Here is a 19,021-nt window from a genome sequence, read left to right as displayed (position 1 = left end):
AAATTAATATTCTTCCAGTTTTTCAAGAAAAAATAAGATTTTTTTTATATATTTGATGATTTTGAGATAAATTAATGCAAGTCTCAATATTTAAATTTATCGTAAAAAAATACTTAAAACTGTAACCGTAATTAGTTTATTGTTTTTATTTACTTTCACTCGATTTCTATTGAACTTGACTCATGCCGAAAATTTATTGTGTCTAATTATATTTCAAATTCTAAAAAGTTGTTTTTTGTTTTAACATTTGACTAGTACAATTTTTTTGAATTGAAATCGATCAAATTTTATAGGATGCTTTCAAGATTGACTCCTTTGGTACTTTGTAGGAGAACTCATCTCTGTTCCTCATTTTATGGATACTCAAAATTATTGGTAAAAACATGCTTTACTTATTTGATAGATTCACTTTATATTACCAACGATGGGAACTAGTGCATACGCGCATTGAACTTTAAAATTTTAAGTCCAGAAATGGATCTAGGAATGCACCCATTTTTTTAGGAAAGCATTAAAAAATGTTTGAAAAGTCGATATCACGTGCAATTAACTTGAAATTTTCTTTTAAAAATTAAAAGTAGGTTTCATTTTTTCATTAACTGTTTATTTTTTCTTTTATTTTTAATAAAATCAATTTAATTAGGCTGATTTAGTTTGGAGTGTATTCTGAAGAATTCAAAATGTTTTCATGAATTCTTCAATCGAAATATTTAAAAATGGAGCTTAGCCCTCTTTATTAAGAACTTCAATAACTTTTTTGACGAATTTTTAAATTCACATTCCGTTCACCGGTCAAATTGGTTCAATTGTTTCAATGTAGTCAAATGTTTTGGTCAGTGGTTTTGTAATCATATCTATGACCTTTCACATTCTGTTTTGTAATTTATCATTTTAATTCACTAAAATGATTTATTTATATATTTTTTTAAGAAGTGAACATCATATGAAAGGACCAGTCAAAATGTACACGAACTAAGAATATATTTTAGTTATATATCCTTGGTTTCTCCCACTTCTATAATTTTAAAATGTCAATATAGTTATTATTTTGACTAAAATCTTTAAATTTCAGGAATTTTTGCATCTACTTTTCAGTTTGACATTGAGAGTCGCCCATACATATATTCTATAATTTAAAGTCCAATGTGCTTAAATCTTAAAAATTCTGTAAAAGTAGATTTCTTTCAAAAAAAGCTGCAAAAATTGTTTCAGCATATTTCTTTAATGATTTTAATTCCATAGCTTCATTTTACTTAAGCTGCTGTTATTAGCTGTCTGTTAGGTAAATAAGTTTTATTTTTATAACTTTTTTCAGCTAATTTTTTTTAAGCATATATATTTGATACTAGTATAGATTTTATGTTGAAGTTTTCTACATTTAATAAAACTAGTTGTTTTATCTATAATGTATAAATGTATTTTTAGGGAGCCTCAAGTTCAACTACATTAGATAGATTTAGAGGCATCAGCACAGCTCAGGTAGGTTTTGTGAGAATTTTTATTTTAAGTAAAACAGTGTTTCAATATTTATTGTCATTTAATATATAGATTTATGTTTTATTTAATTATTTATTTTAAGCAATAATATATTATTGAATTAAAAGGGTAGTTCAAAGTTGGAAAGCTTTTGGACAAAATTTTGAAAACTAAGCTGTCTAAAACTCGACCATAGCTAGATTTTATTGAAGATTATTTAAGCATCATAAAAAAGATAAAAGATATCGTTAAACAATATTGCAGAATTATCAATTTGTAAATTAAATTATCATTAAACAAGAATTCATGTTTTGTCAAATGTTTTTTATGAAAGCAGTTGAATTTAGTTATCATTTCTGTCTTGTCCAAAACAAAATATTCTACTATGAATTATGTTAATGAGTTACAATGCTAAAAATTTATATAAAGTGAAAAAATTTGCAAATTAATAAATGCTCAGATTATGTTTGTGTGTTGATTTGACTCAGTCTAACATGTTCGCAAAGCGAAAAACAAATCACCCTTAATAACTTTTGTTCTAATGATCGGATCTTCACATTCTGGGACTCTCTTAATGATTCGGGGTGGTGACTTCAAATGTGCTAATTAATTAATGCAAGCTATATTTTCTCTTACAAAATGAGATAGACATTCAGATTTTGTGGCGGGGTTGTTCTTGCTTTAGGCAAACTACACTCTACATTTATTAATAGATAATCTACTCAAATGCAGACTGTCACTTAAACACTCTTCCTATTTTTTTCTTCCTCCACCTCCAACTGAGATTTTTACGACTGATTGGCAATATCGAAGTACTAGTACTAGGCCAGTTGTGATGAAAGCGTGATAATCAAGAACCTACTACTTCTTTATATATTTTTCAAAATTATTTTCAATAAAGTTATGGAATATTTTTTTCTTTCAAATCAATAAAATTTTTTGTATGCCTTACTTAGATTTAAATGAAATTGAATTGTTCTAGAATGTTCTATGATTCAAAGTAGTTTTTGATCAACTTATAAATTAATGTTTAAAATAAATTTTTATTTACAAATATAAATTATCGACATGTAAGCATTAAAAATGATGGCTTTTCCATATAAGTTGATTTAGTTTGGTTTTAAATATTTTAGGCTGACCATCATAAGGCTAAGTATGGAGGTCGTTTCATGGTCAGCATGTTGCCTGGGGATGGTATTGGTCCAGAGATGATGGGTCATGTAAAAGAAATATTTCGGTAAGTATTTCAACTTTTTTTTAAAAAAATGTATTTTTTGTGTAATCATATGTCTGTTATATTCCTTAATTATTTGTTTCTTTCTTTTATTCTACAGTTTTTTCTCCCAGTGGCAAATTGATTTCTTATTTAATTACTTTATTTCGAACATGTTTTAATTTACATTTTGGTTGAACATGAGTCAAATTGTTTATTTTATTTACAGAGATCTTAAAATATTAGTATACTGTTTGATTAGTAGAATCTGAATTAAAATATTCGATCTTGTTTGGAAATCGAACTAGTTTTTTTTAGATTTCAATATTAGTATATGGATAAAAACTCATAAACATTTGGAATTTATCCTTGTATCTCAAACTTTCCATTTAGGCATGTTGCTTGTTAACAAATTTAATTCAATAACAAACAACTTTAACACAAATGGATCATGGACCATTTGAAAATTTTTCATCAATATTTTGGCTCTTCTTTTTTATGAGATAAAATAGCAAACAGAATGGATTTCCTTTTTTCATATGATTTATCTTATGTAATAAATAAGCACTTGATCTCTCCTTCAATTTATTCACATTTGAATTCTTTTTCGTGTCTGCTGAGCGAGATTAATTTTTCTTCACTGAGTGAAAGTTAATAAACAAGTCATGATCATTGACATGAAATGAGGATATGCATCCAAAAATGTGCTTAATTCTATAGTATTTTTTCCCCTCTCTTCTTATTATTTAGTGCTCTCACTTGTGTTTCAATCTTTTTCAACTTTGACTCCTTCTCCGAGTACTGTAATTTACACGCCCGTAGCTTTGTTCTTTTTGCTTGAAGTGGCAAACTGAAATCAGTTATCCATATGCTGCTTATAAATCATTCAAAGCTCAAAGATAAAGTATTCATAATAGAAAAATCTTGATTTTATTCTTCATTTTTAAAACTCATGCCCAACAGAAGTTTCATTTTGCTATTTTAGAAAACAATATTTAAGATTTTATGAAAAGATGGTTTTAACATGTTTAGATATTTTAATGATTCTTTTCTTTGAGTTTTGATTTTAAAGAGTGGTCAATTTTATAATTCAGTGATTTTGTGACTGTCTGTTATATATAAATCAATTTGATTCATTAATTGTATTTAATACTGCTGTAAAATGTTTGATATAATTTCTGTTACTAGAATGAGGTAGTATATTTATTTAGTAATTTTTTGCATTTCATTATTTCTGTTAAGATTGGGTGGTGTACCTGTTGATTTTGAAGAAGTGTACCTTGATTCTACAGTGCAACACATAGATAATGTTGAAGAAGCTATTATATCAATTAAACGCAATGGTGTTGCAATTAAAGGTAAGTTGTATTGCTATGAAGTTCTAACATTCTTAATGTGTGTTTTTTTTAAAGCTACACAAATTTTTGTTTTTTAACCCTCAATTTCTGTCCAACAGTCTTATGCAGAAAGTCTGCAATGACAATAAATTCAAGGCAAGTGTGGAGATGGTCACCAAATCCACATTGTGAGTGTGTCAATGAGTATGAAAAACTAACATGCTATTTTTATGCAAAGTCATGAAATTGTGAATTTTTTTTTTATTGATTTAGATTCTGAGACACCATTATCCTAAAATTGCAAAAAATTGGTTGGTTATTTTCATGAAGTCGTGAGTAATCTACTCATAATTTTGTGAATTTGTTAAAGTATGGATTGATTTTTTTAAAAAATTACAAAAACCAGTGGCTGATTCAAACTTTTTGTGAAAGGTCGGTATTTGTGTAATTGAAAAAAATCTAGTCATAATTTTTTTCCTCTCTCTTGGAAGAAAAAAGGAGTTTAAAAAAAGAAAAAAAAAATGAATTTGAGCCTTTATTAGTAGAGATTTCTTTGAGGGAACTGATTTTATCGTAAAAATTTTGTGAAGAGTTCTTATTTAAGATTAATAAGTTTTTGTGAGGGGTCCGTTAATGGAGTCGAATTTCTTCTAAAAAGAACTCCTGCTTATGTACCTAATAATGTTTCACAATTTTAGGACTCTTGACTAATATTGAAAAGAAACTTAATTAAATTTTACTTTATTGAAAACTTTTACTGGTGAATCTGGATTCATTTTTAGTAAAGATGAATCCAGATTATAAAATTTATCATTGACAATTTAAAAAAATTAAATGAAATCATTTTATGTTGGCAATTAGATGTTTCGAAAATTTGAATTGATCTCTTTGTACAATGTATTCCAAAGGATTTTTTTGTTCAATTAACAATTCATTATTAAAAGAAACTTTAAGATTGTAAACCCGAATTAAGGACTCAACAGCCATTTCTCCAGTGCCTAATAGTGTTTACTGCAGAATGTAAAGTAAAAAAAAGTGATGGCGCATTTATATGACTAGAGCTAAGTCTAGTGAAAGCTTCAGCAACTACCTAAGTTTCAAGATCATATTGTGAGATGATTTCATGCATAATAAAGTTTAATGCATTTTATGATGACTAAATTTGTAGCAAAATAATAATAAAATTAGAATGCTTAATTTGTTCCCATCTACTGTTGTTTTCCTCTCGTAGATGATATTAAACCTAATGAATTATATTGCCATATTAATTATAAAATAATGATATTTATACTAAGCTATAATATTCTAGACAGCTTATTCTTTGTTCTCTTTATTTCTAGGTAATATTGAAACAAGGGCAAACAATCCACAATTTAGATCAAGAAATGTTATTTTGAGGTATTTTATTTTACAACTTTCTTTTAATTTGAAAAAAAAATGTGTTGTTGGTTATTTTGTACGATAATTTGCATGGTAAATATTAGAAATGATAAAGCAGGTTTGTATCAGTGGTGTAGCCAAAAAAATTAAAAAATTCTGCTTCCTTTTTTCATAAACTACTGGAAATATTACTAAAGTTATTCAATAAATTAGTTTTTGCTTCATGGTTGTCCAATAGCAAGACTCATTAAAGGCTTTATAGGTTTGAGTTGCTTATTTTTGAATATGTAATACTTGAACAGTATTAGAAATGGGATCAATTGTTAGAGAAGAGTAAGGAGACATTAGAATAAGACTTATATGATTTTAATTTCATAATGAATAATTTGAAAATTAGCAACAAAAAAAATTATAATAATTTATTTAAAAATTTGTATAATCTTTCTTTTTTTTGTGCAGTTGTAAAATTACTCAAAAAATATTAAAATCCATTCACTTTATATGGTTCTAATAAAAGAACTCAGATTTCCATATAAGAACTGATTCTATTTATGACGTTTATTAATATTAATTCTTTAAGTAGAAGGATTTATTTAGAAAATACTATATTGCCTTCTTGTAATATATTTGGCTAATGTTATGCTGAAGATAATGTGTACAGTGCAAGCTGGAAGTATGTTTATATTTATCCACTACTGTTTATCAAATGATTGAAAATTAAAAACACAATACTAAACAATTGTTAGAACAGACTTTAATTGTGCAACAAAAAGTTAGATTATGGAATCATTCTTCATCATGGGTTCAACTTTAACAGCTAAAACATTTTGCTTAAAATGTTTCATAGGCTCCATTTTTGATAACTTTAAAAGCTATTCAAGATTTTATAATGTCTCTACAATGCCAGTACATGTGTTTTTAAATATAATTTCTTTTGAGAGCCATTATATACCCTTGCTTTAAATAGTTACACTGAATAGCATGATGGACAACAAAATCTACTTAAAAATCATCCTGTTTTAAAACTCATTTAATTCAGTTAGCTCTCTGTTTAATGACTTTGAAGGGACTGTGAAAAATAATAGTTATGTAGAGTGCATTTGGGGAAAAAAAAAGAAAAAAATTGTGTCAAAGTTACATTTTACAATCTTTTTCCTTTACACTCTAGCATGTTTAAAACTTTCAATTTATTTCCTAGCAAGTTAGAGGTTAGTGCATTTGAATTTTTTTTAAAATTTCATATTAGATCGTAAAAAATAAAATTATATAAGAATGAAACAGAATTACAAAAATAAAGTAAAATGGTTCAAAAATAGTAAAACTATTTTTTTAAAACAACAATGCAGTAGATGCATCTGTGTAAGCATTTATTTAGCATGTGTAGCATGTCATTTCATCTGCATCTCTGAAAGATCTCAACGGAGACAGTGTTTTTAAATAAAATGTGTTTTTAAATAAAATTTCTTTTAATAGTCACTACATTCACTTGCTTTAAAGTCACACTGAACACACGACTTTTAACAGCCACACTGAAAAGCATGGATAGCAAAACCTACTTTAAAATTATTCTGTTTTAAAACTCATTTAATACAGTTAGCCCCCTGTTTAACGACTTTGAGAGTTGTTTAGATTATCTTCATTAAAGTTGAAGGAATGGTCTATCCTAACCATTCCTTCAACTTGCTCTATTTATCCTGAGGATAAATAGAGCATAATTAAATAGAATGCCATTTAATAGAGAACTAATTGTAGTTTAAAAGGATTGATTATGTGTTTTTTGTTTAGATTATTTCTAATATCATTTTATGCTTCCGAATTGATTTCTGTAGTTAAATCCAAAAAGTTGCTTAACTGAAAAACAAAACATCTATAATATTTTACTAAACAAAATCTAGTCTATTTTCCGCATTAAAATAGGAATCTTCAGTTCAAGTTTGCTGTGAGTGGGTCCAACTGTTTTGATAAAGTTAATTTTTTTGTAGTTAAATATTAATTTAATTCTAAGTATTACTAGTAAGTAATGGATGCAAAATATTTTTACAATGATTTTTCACTTTGCTTTTCACTATATTTTACTTATCATGATTTATTTTGCCCGTTACGTAAATATAAAAATATTCTTTTCTTTTTAGGTTGGAGTTGGGCCTCTATGTGAATGTCTTACATTGTAAAAGTCAGTCTGGAATAAAGACAAGGCATAACAACATAGACATTGTACTCATCAGACAGAACACAGAAGGGGAATACAGCTGTTTGGAACACGAAGCAAGTTTTTATTAAATTTTCTTTTTTAACATTGCTCATTATTATTATTTATCTGGTTACTAACTGTTACAGACATTTTTTTTTTAAGAAAATGTTGGATAAATAATTCTTTAAAAATAAAAATTCAAAAATTATATTTTTAGATTGAGGTTTATACATTTAGTATTTACACTAAAATTGTGTTGTGAAACTGTAGATATTCACAGATTCAATGGCTGTGATGTTTGCCACAGGTCTTCTCTCCTTTTTTTTAATGTCAAACTTAGTTTATCACACTATTTGATCAGTCTATGTACTCTTTAAGTATGGGACAATAATTGTGCCATTAAATTTTAAATTAAACTTTTCTTTTCATTCTTCAAGTCCCAATGCTAAAAAAGGCTGTGTGTTTTCATGCTTTATGTCATTCAAAATACAGATAATTTACTTTGAGTTTACTATAAGGTTAGCTAGCTTAGAAGGAAATCTAATCTTAATCTTAAGTAATCTATTTTTTCTGAAGTTCAATGATTGACAAAGTTACTTAATTGTGGCAATTTTTATTGATTTCATGCAGATAACAATGAGTAAAAAAGCAATTTTTAAATAACTTGATTTACCTTGTTCAGTAAAAATATTGTAGTCAATGCCTTTGATTCTTTTTTTTTTTCCAGAGTGTTCCTGGAGTTGTTGAAAGTATGAAAATTGTGACTAGGAAGAAGTCTGAAGAAATTGCAAGATACGCTTTTGATTATGCTGTCAAGCACAACAGGAAGAAAGTTACTGCCGTTCATAAAGCTAATATTATGTAAGTGAAAAGTATTTTTTTTTCCTCAACATTAAAATTTTAGGTGTGCAGAGAGAAAAAAAATCAGAAAGTTAAAATATTTTATTGACCTCTAAATTTGACTTTCACAAAAATAAAACAATAAATACATGAAATAAAAGTAGTGTTTCTGATACAGTTACGAGTTAACATGTTTGACATGTATGTTGTTAGTATCTCCATATGTGAGTTAGCTCCATAACTTGCATGTTATTAGTTGACATGTTATGGGGATTAGTTAACATTAGTTATGGAGATTTGAATCAGTAACAATATAATATTTTAAAGAAGGTTCAAAAGTTAAATTAAATCAGTTACTTGCAATTATAAAGCTTGGTGGGAAAAAAACTTTCCATTACTTTTTGTTTCTTTTATAGTTTTACTTAAATCTTAAGAACAGCTCAAGGGCAATAAGGAAAAAGACTTCATCTGCCATATTTGTTCAGCAGGCTTGTTCATACAAGCTAACTGTAACTGAATATGTTTAAGTGTATACTGAACAGGTTTAATATATTTCAATACATGTTTTTTTTTTATTTCAAACTTTTTTACAGGAAGCTTGCTGATGGATTGTTTTTGAATACATGCATTGATATTGCTAAAGAATATCCGCAGATAGAACTTGACAATATGATTATTGATAATTGTAGTATGCAGGTAAAATAATTTCTCTACAACAAATTTTCTATTTTCTATTGATGTTTTTAATTGTTTTCTTTGAAAAATTATGTTAATCATATATTTGATTCTGTGTATAAATATATAAATTTAAAATTTTCAAAGTATTACCAGATAAATCAATATTATGTGTTATATTTTTTCATACAAATATATTCTATGATCCTATAGCCTTTGATTTCTTTGTTTACTTATCTCAATGCTGTTGTAAATCCATGTGGAATTGCTAATGAATCATCAATAATTTAGTGCAAAATACGCAATTCAAAGTTTGTTGAGCAAAATAATATTTAATAAAAGCATTGAGATTTTAAAAACCAACTGAAAGTCTGTTTTAATAATTACCACTGAAACAATTGTTTAAACCAAATAGAATAACTGTGGAATTGTGGCTAATCGAATGGATTGAGAAATGAATACTAACTAAAATGCGTAATTCAGAATTTGTGGTATGTTATAATGACATATTGAAATATGAAGATTTTAAAAACCGTGTGGAAATCTATAACAAAAGCTTCAAAAATAGCACAACGCAAGACACATAGATTTATTTGTTGTTCATTAATATTGGAAGTATATTATATTCTATTTGTTATCTTTTAATGAATAAGAATGCTTTGATGCTTATTTGCTTTAAAGAGCTATTATGACAATTCTGGGATGGAGTTTGCTCCACTTTGTGTGTGTATGTGTATGTATATATTATTCAAAATTCATTACAATAAATTTTAAAAAGGACATCATTAAAAAAATTGCTATTGATGTTCCAGCTTACTTTATAAGAGTTTTTCTTTCTTTTTTTTTGATGTAAAAGTTGAGTATTAGTAATTTAAATTTAGTTTGTACATTTCTGAATTAGTTAATTAGTAAGTTACCGGAAACTGAAAAAAAATTCTAATAATAATAAGTAATAAAAAAATGAAACAATTTATAAATTGTTTTGCACTTGTTTCTAAATTCTAGCATACAATTAAAATGTATATAAGTAGACTACATCTTTTTATGTAGTCTTTTAAAGTAATATTCTTTGTTTCATTTAATATTAATTATATTTGTTTATAATCTGTATTTTAATATTGCAAATAGTCAAAAAAACTGTTTGCTGATAAAAATTAATCTTGTATATAATTTTAGCTTGTGTCAAATCCACATCAGTTTGATGTTCTTTTGCTTCCAAATTTGTATGGAAATATTTTGAACAATATTGCTTGTGGCCTGGTGGGCGGACCTGGTATCACTTCTGGTCAAAACTATGGAAAAGAGTATGCTGTTTTTGAAACAGTAAGTTCAAACTATCTTTTTTTATGAATTGGGTAGGAATTTTTCTTATATTGTATTTGATGTAGGTATACAAACTTGTTTTTGATGATTGTTAGATTTCTTATGTTTTGATAAAGGGAAATTTTTTTCCATTCAAATTTAGTAGTAGAATCTAAATGAATTTTTGTTTTAGGGCTCTAGAAATACAGGCAAAGGTATTGCCGGAAAGAATATAGCAAACCCTGTTGCTATGCTGAATGCTAGTGTTGATCTGTTACATCACCTGGGGTAATTTTTTTATGCTCTTAATTGCCATTATCTCGTTTAAATTGGTTTAGTTTGCTTGAATTTTAAATTTTTATAAATAATTGTCACTTATTATATATATATAATCTAATAAAATCTGTTTTAGAAAGCAATAAGGTTTCTTTTTAAATTTAGTTAGTTGGGAGTTATCTGTAATATGCTCTTTCAATGTGTTTAAAAACTATTTGAAATTGCTAAAGTTAATTCCCATTTAACCTTCCCCCTGGAGGAATGTGGTGCTGGTTTTTGTATTTTAAAAGAGTCATATGCTTCTCCTTATACTGCATTGAAAAATTGATTTGAGTACAGCTTTTGAAAAAGCTATTTTGTTTTATAACTATGCTCAAAGGAACTGTAAAACCAAGATTTTAATTCAATGAACTACAAATTAAGTATCATGTGAAAATATTTTAAAAACTAGCTTATTTTTGCATTGTTAAAAGTAGTGACAAAACTACACAAAGAGCAATGGTTTTTTAATTTTATGCATGTTAATTTAAATCAAATATGTTATCAAATATGTGCATGTTATTTTAATTTTGAGCATCTTAATCATTTTTTGTGTTCTTTTTCAGGCTGGAGAAGTATGCTAAAATTATTGGTGATGCTGTTGATAAGACTGTGAATATCGACAAAGTAAGCAATTAGAAATATTACATCTTGTTAATAATATTGGAGAAAAATTAAAATGTGGTCATCACAAAAAACTAGTTGGATGAGGAATATTTTTATTTTAGTTGCCTCAGCTTTTGATTTTAGGGCATAATCAGTGTGTTTTTAATTCAAGTTGATATATTTCATTTTAAAATTAGGAGCCGAGGCTTCTGAAACTGCTACCTAGTTAATTTCAAATTGTTCCACGATCTATGCTTGTTTTTCTTACTCTTTTTTCTTTGTCTTATTTGATGGAGGTTGCGTTATGCTGTATTATTGTCAATACCATTGTAAATCCATGTAGTGTTTCAATCATTTCATTGCCTGTTATTGTTATGAATTTTCTCAGAGTTTTTTTTTAAATCCCTACATTTTTTTATACATTATAATTCTGACACGTAAAATTCGATTCGTGAATTTGTAGTCACTTTTTGAAGTGGCAAAATCGTTGTTTTTTCGATCGACTTTTTTACGGCTATTGTTACTAATGTAAGGCTTTTTTAAAATTCCGATCTTTCCATATGATATTATTTATTCCTACCTTTTCATATGATATTATGATATTACTATTTCATATGAAGACGATATTATTCATTTTGATATGCTCAATTTGTGCAAAATTCATGTGGTGTTTCAATTGGTTTACTTTTTTTGGTCGTTAGGATGTTTATTTTCTAAAAACCTGATTTAATTATGATACAGACAGTTTTAATCTTTTACCTGAGTATTCACTATTTGAGGAATTTACAATAATTTGAATTTGACTATAATTCCATGTTTTTTTTTTCTTTTCTTTTAATCAATTTTTCAACTGTGTTCATTATTAGTTTGTGCATATTTTTTTCCGAATCTTATGTTTTCATTCAGCATTATTTAATTAAATGTATTTTTGACGCATCTGATTCATATGATTTTGTCAAAAATATACATGGTTTTATCAACAATTGTTTTTCAGTTATTACCATTGATTTCACAGTTTTTTAATTTTTTGTCTTGCAAAGTGAGAAAATGGAGAAATCTCTAAAAAAAAATTTCCACATATATACTTTTTAAAGCTTATAAATGTTACTTTTGTGCATAAAAATTTCAGTCTTTTATTTATTTTCTATGTACAAAAAGAAAAAAAAAAATTCTGTGAAAGAAGCGAAAAAACTTCCCATAGAAAAAAAAATTCAGGTAATTTCTTCGTCCTGCAATCACATGTCTGTTTGATGCATCGACTTTAGTACTTTAATATCTTACATAGTTTTTTTTTTTTAATGTACTAAACTTATCACTTACAGAATTGCTTTTTGAGATTAGAGATTTAATATACATACGATTTATATACATATATGTTATTTTTGTGAATAATAAATTTTGGATCCAAGATCACCTTCTCTATATTATAATAATGTATTTAAAATTGCATATATACATAACATAAGAGCATAATGGTCTAACACAGTTTTCCATTATTGTTGGTGCATTTTTATTGGTCAGAAAATCAGGTGATAGGATCCAGTTTTCCCTTATTCATTTGTTTATGTTGTTTTGGTTGTCCTATGCATAAAATTAATTAAAGTTATAAAGGTATTGTTTTCCTATAAATATTTTTGTACGTATCCTTAGTTTAAAGGTATTTTCCTGTACTGCTATTATTATGCTTTTGATATAGGAGTTTGAAACTAAGATAATTTTTTCTGTTTTATTAATTATTTTTATTGTAACATAATTCTGCACTACATTTTAAGATAAAATTATTTAAAAAATGTTTAATCTTATTGACTGTTTTACAATTATTATATTTTGAGTAAATAACATTAGTATATTGTTATAAATTACCATTACAGAGATTCGTTAAATGATTTAGAACTTCTCGATCAGCACAATGTGATGTCAGCAGAAATAATAGCTCACCAAGTTTGTTAGATCAACATAATGTTTTATAATGTTAAGATAAATGTTATTTTAAAAAATGATTTCTTAGAAAATTTACTTTTGTTCTCCAATATATCTAAATATTTATAATACTAATAAATAGTGATATTTGGACATGAGAAGTGGAGGCACAAGCATAAGTAAACAGAATTCTTTTTAGTATATATATATCAAGTGAATATTTTCAACGTTTGTTAAAAGAAAAACTCTTTTCTGCCAAGAAACAACAGTTATTGCGGGGCATTCATCAGGGTTTTTGAGCTGCAGTGAACAGGGGCAATATATATATATATTTATATAAATAGCCCCCTAGCATATATATATATATATATATATATATATATCATAATCACTTATTCTAGTTAAATCTATACAACTGTAGGTGTTTAATATTGGCTGAATTTAAAGTACAGTCAAACCCCACTATAGTGAACCTTCAAGGGACCGAAATTTCGGTACACTATACCGGGTGTTCACTATATCCATTATGCAGGCAATTTAACTAATGGTTCCCAAACTCCTCCCTTTTATTACATTATATTCAAATAAATGACTGAAAAATATTATGTAGTAGCAAAAAATGTGTTATTTTTTATTACTCTTCGTCTTGCGTACAAATGAAAATTAGTAATCTTTAGCTGATGAGCAATCAGATATGGAAACACTTCCCGACTCTCAGATAATTTTTCCTGAATTTCAGTTATTCCACTTTTTAAACCTGTCTAACCTGCCATTCGAGCACATAAAAGTAGTCTCTATAGATGGTTTTAAAAATCGGTACATGTATTTATTTTGAAGTAGAAATGTCAAAATTATTACAAAAAAATGGGGGGGGGGAAATCAGTTGAAGGTTCATTATATCCAACTTCCTCACTTTTTTGGTTCACTATATCCACAGCATTATACGTGTATAGCAAGGGACGGGACCGAACATTTCGTTCACTATAGCAGGGTTTGACTGTATAACTATTTGACTTGGCTACTTTTGGCAGTATAGCAATGATATGTTTTTTAAAATCTATGCATTAATTTTAGTTTTCACCTTCTTTTTATCCATTTAATTTGTTTAGATTCATACTCCAGATCTTGGTGGCACAGCAAACACGTCAGATGTCATTGAAAATGTGATACAAATAGTGAAGGACAAAACAAGGTTCTGAATTCTGTAGCAATCTTTTAATTTTTTTTTCTTTTTAAACTGTTTGTAGTAATTGCAAAGAACTTTTCTGTGATGTTCATTTAGTAATGCCCAAGTGCCTTTCTAAATATGAACATTGTTGTATTTAGTAAAAAGATAATGTGCTATTATACTCGAAATATAATTAGTGTATAGCATTTTAAATTTTCTTTTATAAAATTTTTTTTGATTGCAATGCCATGAGAAATTAGCTGAAGGTAAATTTTCATGAGTAAAAATAGTTGTTTACTAAGCTATTCAAGTTTTGACTTTAATATTACTTTTTAATAACTATATTTTCCCATGTAGTGCCATATTGCTTAATGCTAGTTATTACTTTTTATATTGACTCACTTCACGGTCAGATTACTTTTGGCATCAAGTGCCACAAAATGATCAATCAATATATACTAAAAAAGTGCACTTTTTTTAATATACATTTTATAATTAATGTTATAATGTAAATTTCTGGTTTAAAAAGTAAAAAAAAAAAAAAAAAAAAAATGAAAATTTACCTTCTACATAATGTAGATGTCAAAATATAATTAAACTTTATTCTCACATTTAGTTATATGAAATATGTCAAAAAAAGCTTGTTATCTGAAAAATAATTTTAAATTACAGCTTAAAAATTATTTATTAAATTTTAAAAAAAATGAATAATTTAATTATAGGTGGAAATGATTAAACTGCATATAGTGGTGCTTTTAGATTATTAATATTTTTTGATTTATGTTTTGTGTACAGATAAAGACACATTCTGGATTTGTTTGGATTGTTTTGAAGTAATAGATAGTGCAAAGTATAAAAATTAAAGTATTATAAGTAGCGTTTAGTGATATTTTGTTATTGAGAGATAGTTGAAAATATTTGATAAGACATAGATTGGATTAAAAACACAAATATAATTAACGTCAGTAAAATTAGTGTGGCTATTTTATTTGGTATATGAGCAAAAAATTTACTTGAAAGCATACTTTGGTACTCCTACAGAAAAGTAAGACTTAGACTATAGAAAAAAAGGTTTTGTTATTTCATTTTGTAAATAAAAATATTTAGCATATCAAGCACATTTTCTAATTTTAGAATTTTTTTTTATTGTTCTATTGTATAATATCACCATGCAAAAAAAGCATTTTTTCCCATCAGTCACTAAATTATACTATTTCGCCTATTTTCTAGACATTGCTATTGTCTACTATATCCCTGTCTTTTTTTTTTTATTACTATTATTAGTTCACTTAGTCCTCATTATTTACTTATTTCTTTTGCCATTTTAAACAATAAATCTCATGCTCCTATCTTGTGTTAACAAATCAGTCATTACAGATTATTATATAATCAGAACTATTAATTAAAATTACAAATATGACTTGTTTGTTTTAAAGTGATGGCCTTTGTTACATGTATTGTATTTTATTCATAATGATTCACTACTGTCTAAAGGATATGTTTTGAATTATTTTGTTTTGCTTTATTTATTTCAGTACTCGTAACTTTGTTTTGCTTTATTTTTGTTCCATTCTTTTGATTTTGTTTCACATTATTCCTTATTTATGTTCTGTTTGTATAATTTTAGAAATTGTTTTTCCAGCCATTATTTTAAACAAATCATCTAAATGTGTGAGTAAAAAGATTTTTCTTTTAGTTTTAGGTTAGAAGAAAACTTTTTTTTATCCCGCGCATGTTTATATTAAGAATAATTAATTAATATAAATTACAAGGTTTGATTTATAATTGTAAAAGGTAAGGTATGATTTATATTACTTAAATATTTACAAAAACCCACTATTGAGTTGGTTACTGTTCCATTCATTTATTAAAATTTTAAATGCATATATATATTTTTTAAAAAAATGTAATAGTAATTTCTTTTAATTAAGTTGAAATGAGAAACATATTAAACGTTATGCTGACACTTATCCTTTGTTATGCTAACACTTTTATCCTTTGTTTGTTTTTCTTTTTTCTGTAAAGAAGTAAATAATTGCTTTTGTTTAGCTTTCTTTCCTTCATTAAACTAGACTTATCTTTTTTTCTTAACTTTTTTATGAGCTTAGTATATTTGCTATCAATGAGTAGGTAACTTTTGTTTCGTTGGTAACCATGGTTGATCTCTAAAATGAAGAAAATTTTTAAGAAGCAAGTTTGAAATAAAATTACTTTTTGAACATTATTAAAATTTTCATAATAATTCCATATTTATTAAAAAAAATATATATTAAAATGCACATGGTGTATTTTCAATGAAATAAATGATGATAGGGTGGTGACTGGCACACAATTTTTTAATCACCATTTACTAAATTTAGTTATCTAGTAAGTGTTGTAATGTGTGTGTAAGTGTTAATTTTCCCCTATACTTTCCATGTAATGATACTAGATTTGTCTTCTCATTTTGTTTGATAAACAAACTCGATTTTTAATTAAAAGTTGTAAAATGACCTCCACTATTTCATCTGTCATTGATAACTTTTTTTTTCTCTTAAAGATCTCACAAAACCTAAAGAGTATGTTATAATGGCTTCATTTTCGATATAAAATGGTTCAAAATTGTATTGTATACTGAGGGTGGTAATTAAAAGCCATCTGTGTGCATGCATGCGTTGTTGATGAATAAGTGATTAAAAATTTCTTTCATATAATTTTGATATCAAAAATTTATTTTATTATTCTACTTAAATTATAACTTATTCAATTATATTTTTCATAATACTTATTAAAGATATTTTATAATATATATGATATGATATGATATATTTTTTGAAATTAATTACTTAATGAAATTTTATAACATAAATATTGTTTTCCTATTTAGCGCATCCTATTCACAAGCGACATGAATCCTGATACTGACCTCCATTATTGTTCACATTTAAATTGTCTTCTATCCAGATGTAAATAGTACAATTCTGTTGTAGGCAAATAGTTAAGTTATTATTAAATGTTAGAGCTACATGTATGTTATCAGGATTCTATCATCTGTATATTTATTCTGGAAAAAATAAAGTTATAGCGTTTTAATAAGGGTTTTTGTTTTCCTTTCCGTGGTTTAATATTTATTACATTATTTGACAACACATGTTTCATAATAATTTACATCAGTAGAATATCTATATAACCCAGTTCTATAAATTTAAATTCTCCATTAACTGTGCAGCTGTAAACAGCATAAATCATATTCAAGAAATTTCTGAAACTGAGCAAGAATCATTAACTGTTCTCAAGCTGCACAAATAAAAATAAATGATTTTGTAAGAGCTTATAATCTCTAAAGCAAACCATAATTGGTACTTTTTGTTGTTGTTATTAATGCTTTTAATAATTTCAGTTTTTTCCATTCAGTTTTAGATATGAAATATTTAAATGCTTGTTTTAGTTTTTTAAAATAATTTGTATCCAAAAACTATTTTAAAATATTTAAATATTGATCTATTCTAAATATATATTACCATGTTTAGTAGGTAAGTTAAACGATCTGTGAAATGTATAACGCTAAATTTTATCTATCGCAAAACCGCATGTTTCCACGTTTGTATTACAAAGATCTTCTATCATATATAAATCTCTCATATGCTGAATTTGTTTCTTTCAGAGGGCGATGGTTATGAAATAATTGCATTATAAAATAATCTAAATTCATGGAATGAAAATAGTATTTTACTCTGAATTTGCATTCTGTATATTTAAATTAAACTATTGTATATATTTTATAAACTGTAAATATCCTAAAAAAATTAATAGTTTAAATCATTTTATATCACTATCTCTCTATTAAAAATAGGGTTCCCTCTGCTGTTTTGGGTGTTCAATTAAATGTTGCATTTTGTTTTGAAATTAAGACTTAGAAACTTGACATTACTAAGGTGTGTTGAAAAGTGTAACGGAACCTCGATGGAATCAAAATATTTAACATCCGGTAATTTGTTAGAGAATCATTACTGTTAAACTTGTTTGAAAAATTACCATACAGGCTGCAGAAATGAAACTACAGAATTGAAATTCGGCATGCTGAGAGGGCCAAATTTGTTTATAAACTTAACACAGGTTTTTTATATTCGAAAGTTATTGCAAATTTGAGTGGTTTCTTTGCAATTTTGTCACGCTTTACGTTACATTTGCCTTATTGTTCAAGTTCTATGAGACTTAGAAACGAAGGAGAGTGAAATTACGAAGGAGTGTTGAAAAATGGTGAACAAAGAGTTCAAAATATGATTTTATTATTAGCTCGAGAATTAAAAATAATTAAACTTAAAAAAAAACATACTGGTTGTTTTACAGCCTGCTGAAATGCAACTACAGAGTTGAAATTTTATGTGCTGATAGGACTATTTTGTATAATTATTTTAAAGAAGTTAAAGTGCTTATTCGTAATTTTTTTGCTACAAATATTAACTACTTATCCATTGTAGGAAATGTATTTTTCTTCACGAGATATTTATTTCATAATCTCGCGATCACGTAGATGTTAATTAAAAGTTAGAAAATAAAAGAGGTCTCATGTTGCCAAATATAATTTTTAACAATCATCGTGAAATTTTTGATTTAAA

At 26.3% G+C, this 19,021-nt stretch overlaps 1 protein-coding gene across 3 annotated transcripts; it reads left to right on the top strand.

The window, feature by feature from the left end:
• The first annotated feature begins 127 nt into the window (after nucleotides 1–127).
• LOC107440878 (isocitrate dehydrogenase [NAD] subunit gamma, mitochondrial) lies at nucleotides 128–17,498 on the top strand. Of its 3 annotated transcripts, XM_087157127.1 has the most exons (14): nucleotides 130–375; nucleotides 1,426–1,479; nucleotides 2,610–2,713; nucleotides 3,932–4,047; nucleotides 5,367–5,424; nucleotides 7,539–7,671; nucleotides 8,325–8,458; nucleotides 9,031–9,133; nucleotides 10,289–10,435; nucleotides 10,608–10,702; nucleotides 11,296–11,356; nucleotides 14,365–14,447; nucleotides 16,120–16,217; nucleotides 17,290–17,498. In XM_087157127.1, the coding sequence occupies exons 1-13, from the start codon at nucleotides 295–297 to the stop codon at nucleotides 16,166–16,168; spliced, it is 1,218 nt and encodes a 405-aa protein (XP_087013253.1). In that variant the 5' UTR covers nucleotides 130–294; the 3' UTR covers nucleotides 16,169–16,217; nucleotides 17,290–17,498. The 3 variants fall into 3 exon arrangements, with proteins under 3 accessions (XP_071033471.1, XP_087013253.1, XP_071033472.1); XM_071177370.2 differs by lacking the exon at nucleotides 16,120–16,217 and having other exon boundaries at nucleotides 128–375; XM_071177371.2 differs by lacking the exons at nucleotides 14,365–14,447; nucleotides 16,120–16,217; nucleotides 17,290–17,498 and adding an exon at nucleotides 11,467–12,504 and having other exon boundaries at nucleotides 143–375; nucleotides 11,296–11,413.
• The last annotated feature ends 1,523 nt before the right edge of the window (nucleotides 17,499–19,021 follow it).

The sequence above is a fragment of the Parasteatoda tepidariorum genome, chromosome 2 (assembly GCF_982258835.1).
Source record: "Parasteatoda tepidariorum strain Cologne lab strain chromosome 2, Ptep-v5.0, whole genome shotgun sequence".
Lineage (NCBI taxonomy): Eukaryota > Metazoa > Arthropoda > Arachnida > Araneae > Theridiidae > Parasteatoda > Parasteatoda tepidariorum.
The sequence above is the reverse complement of the archived record's forward strand: the minus strand, read 5'-3'. Positions and strand labels throughout refer to the sequence as shown.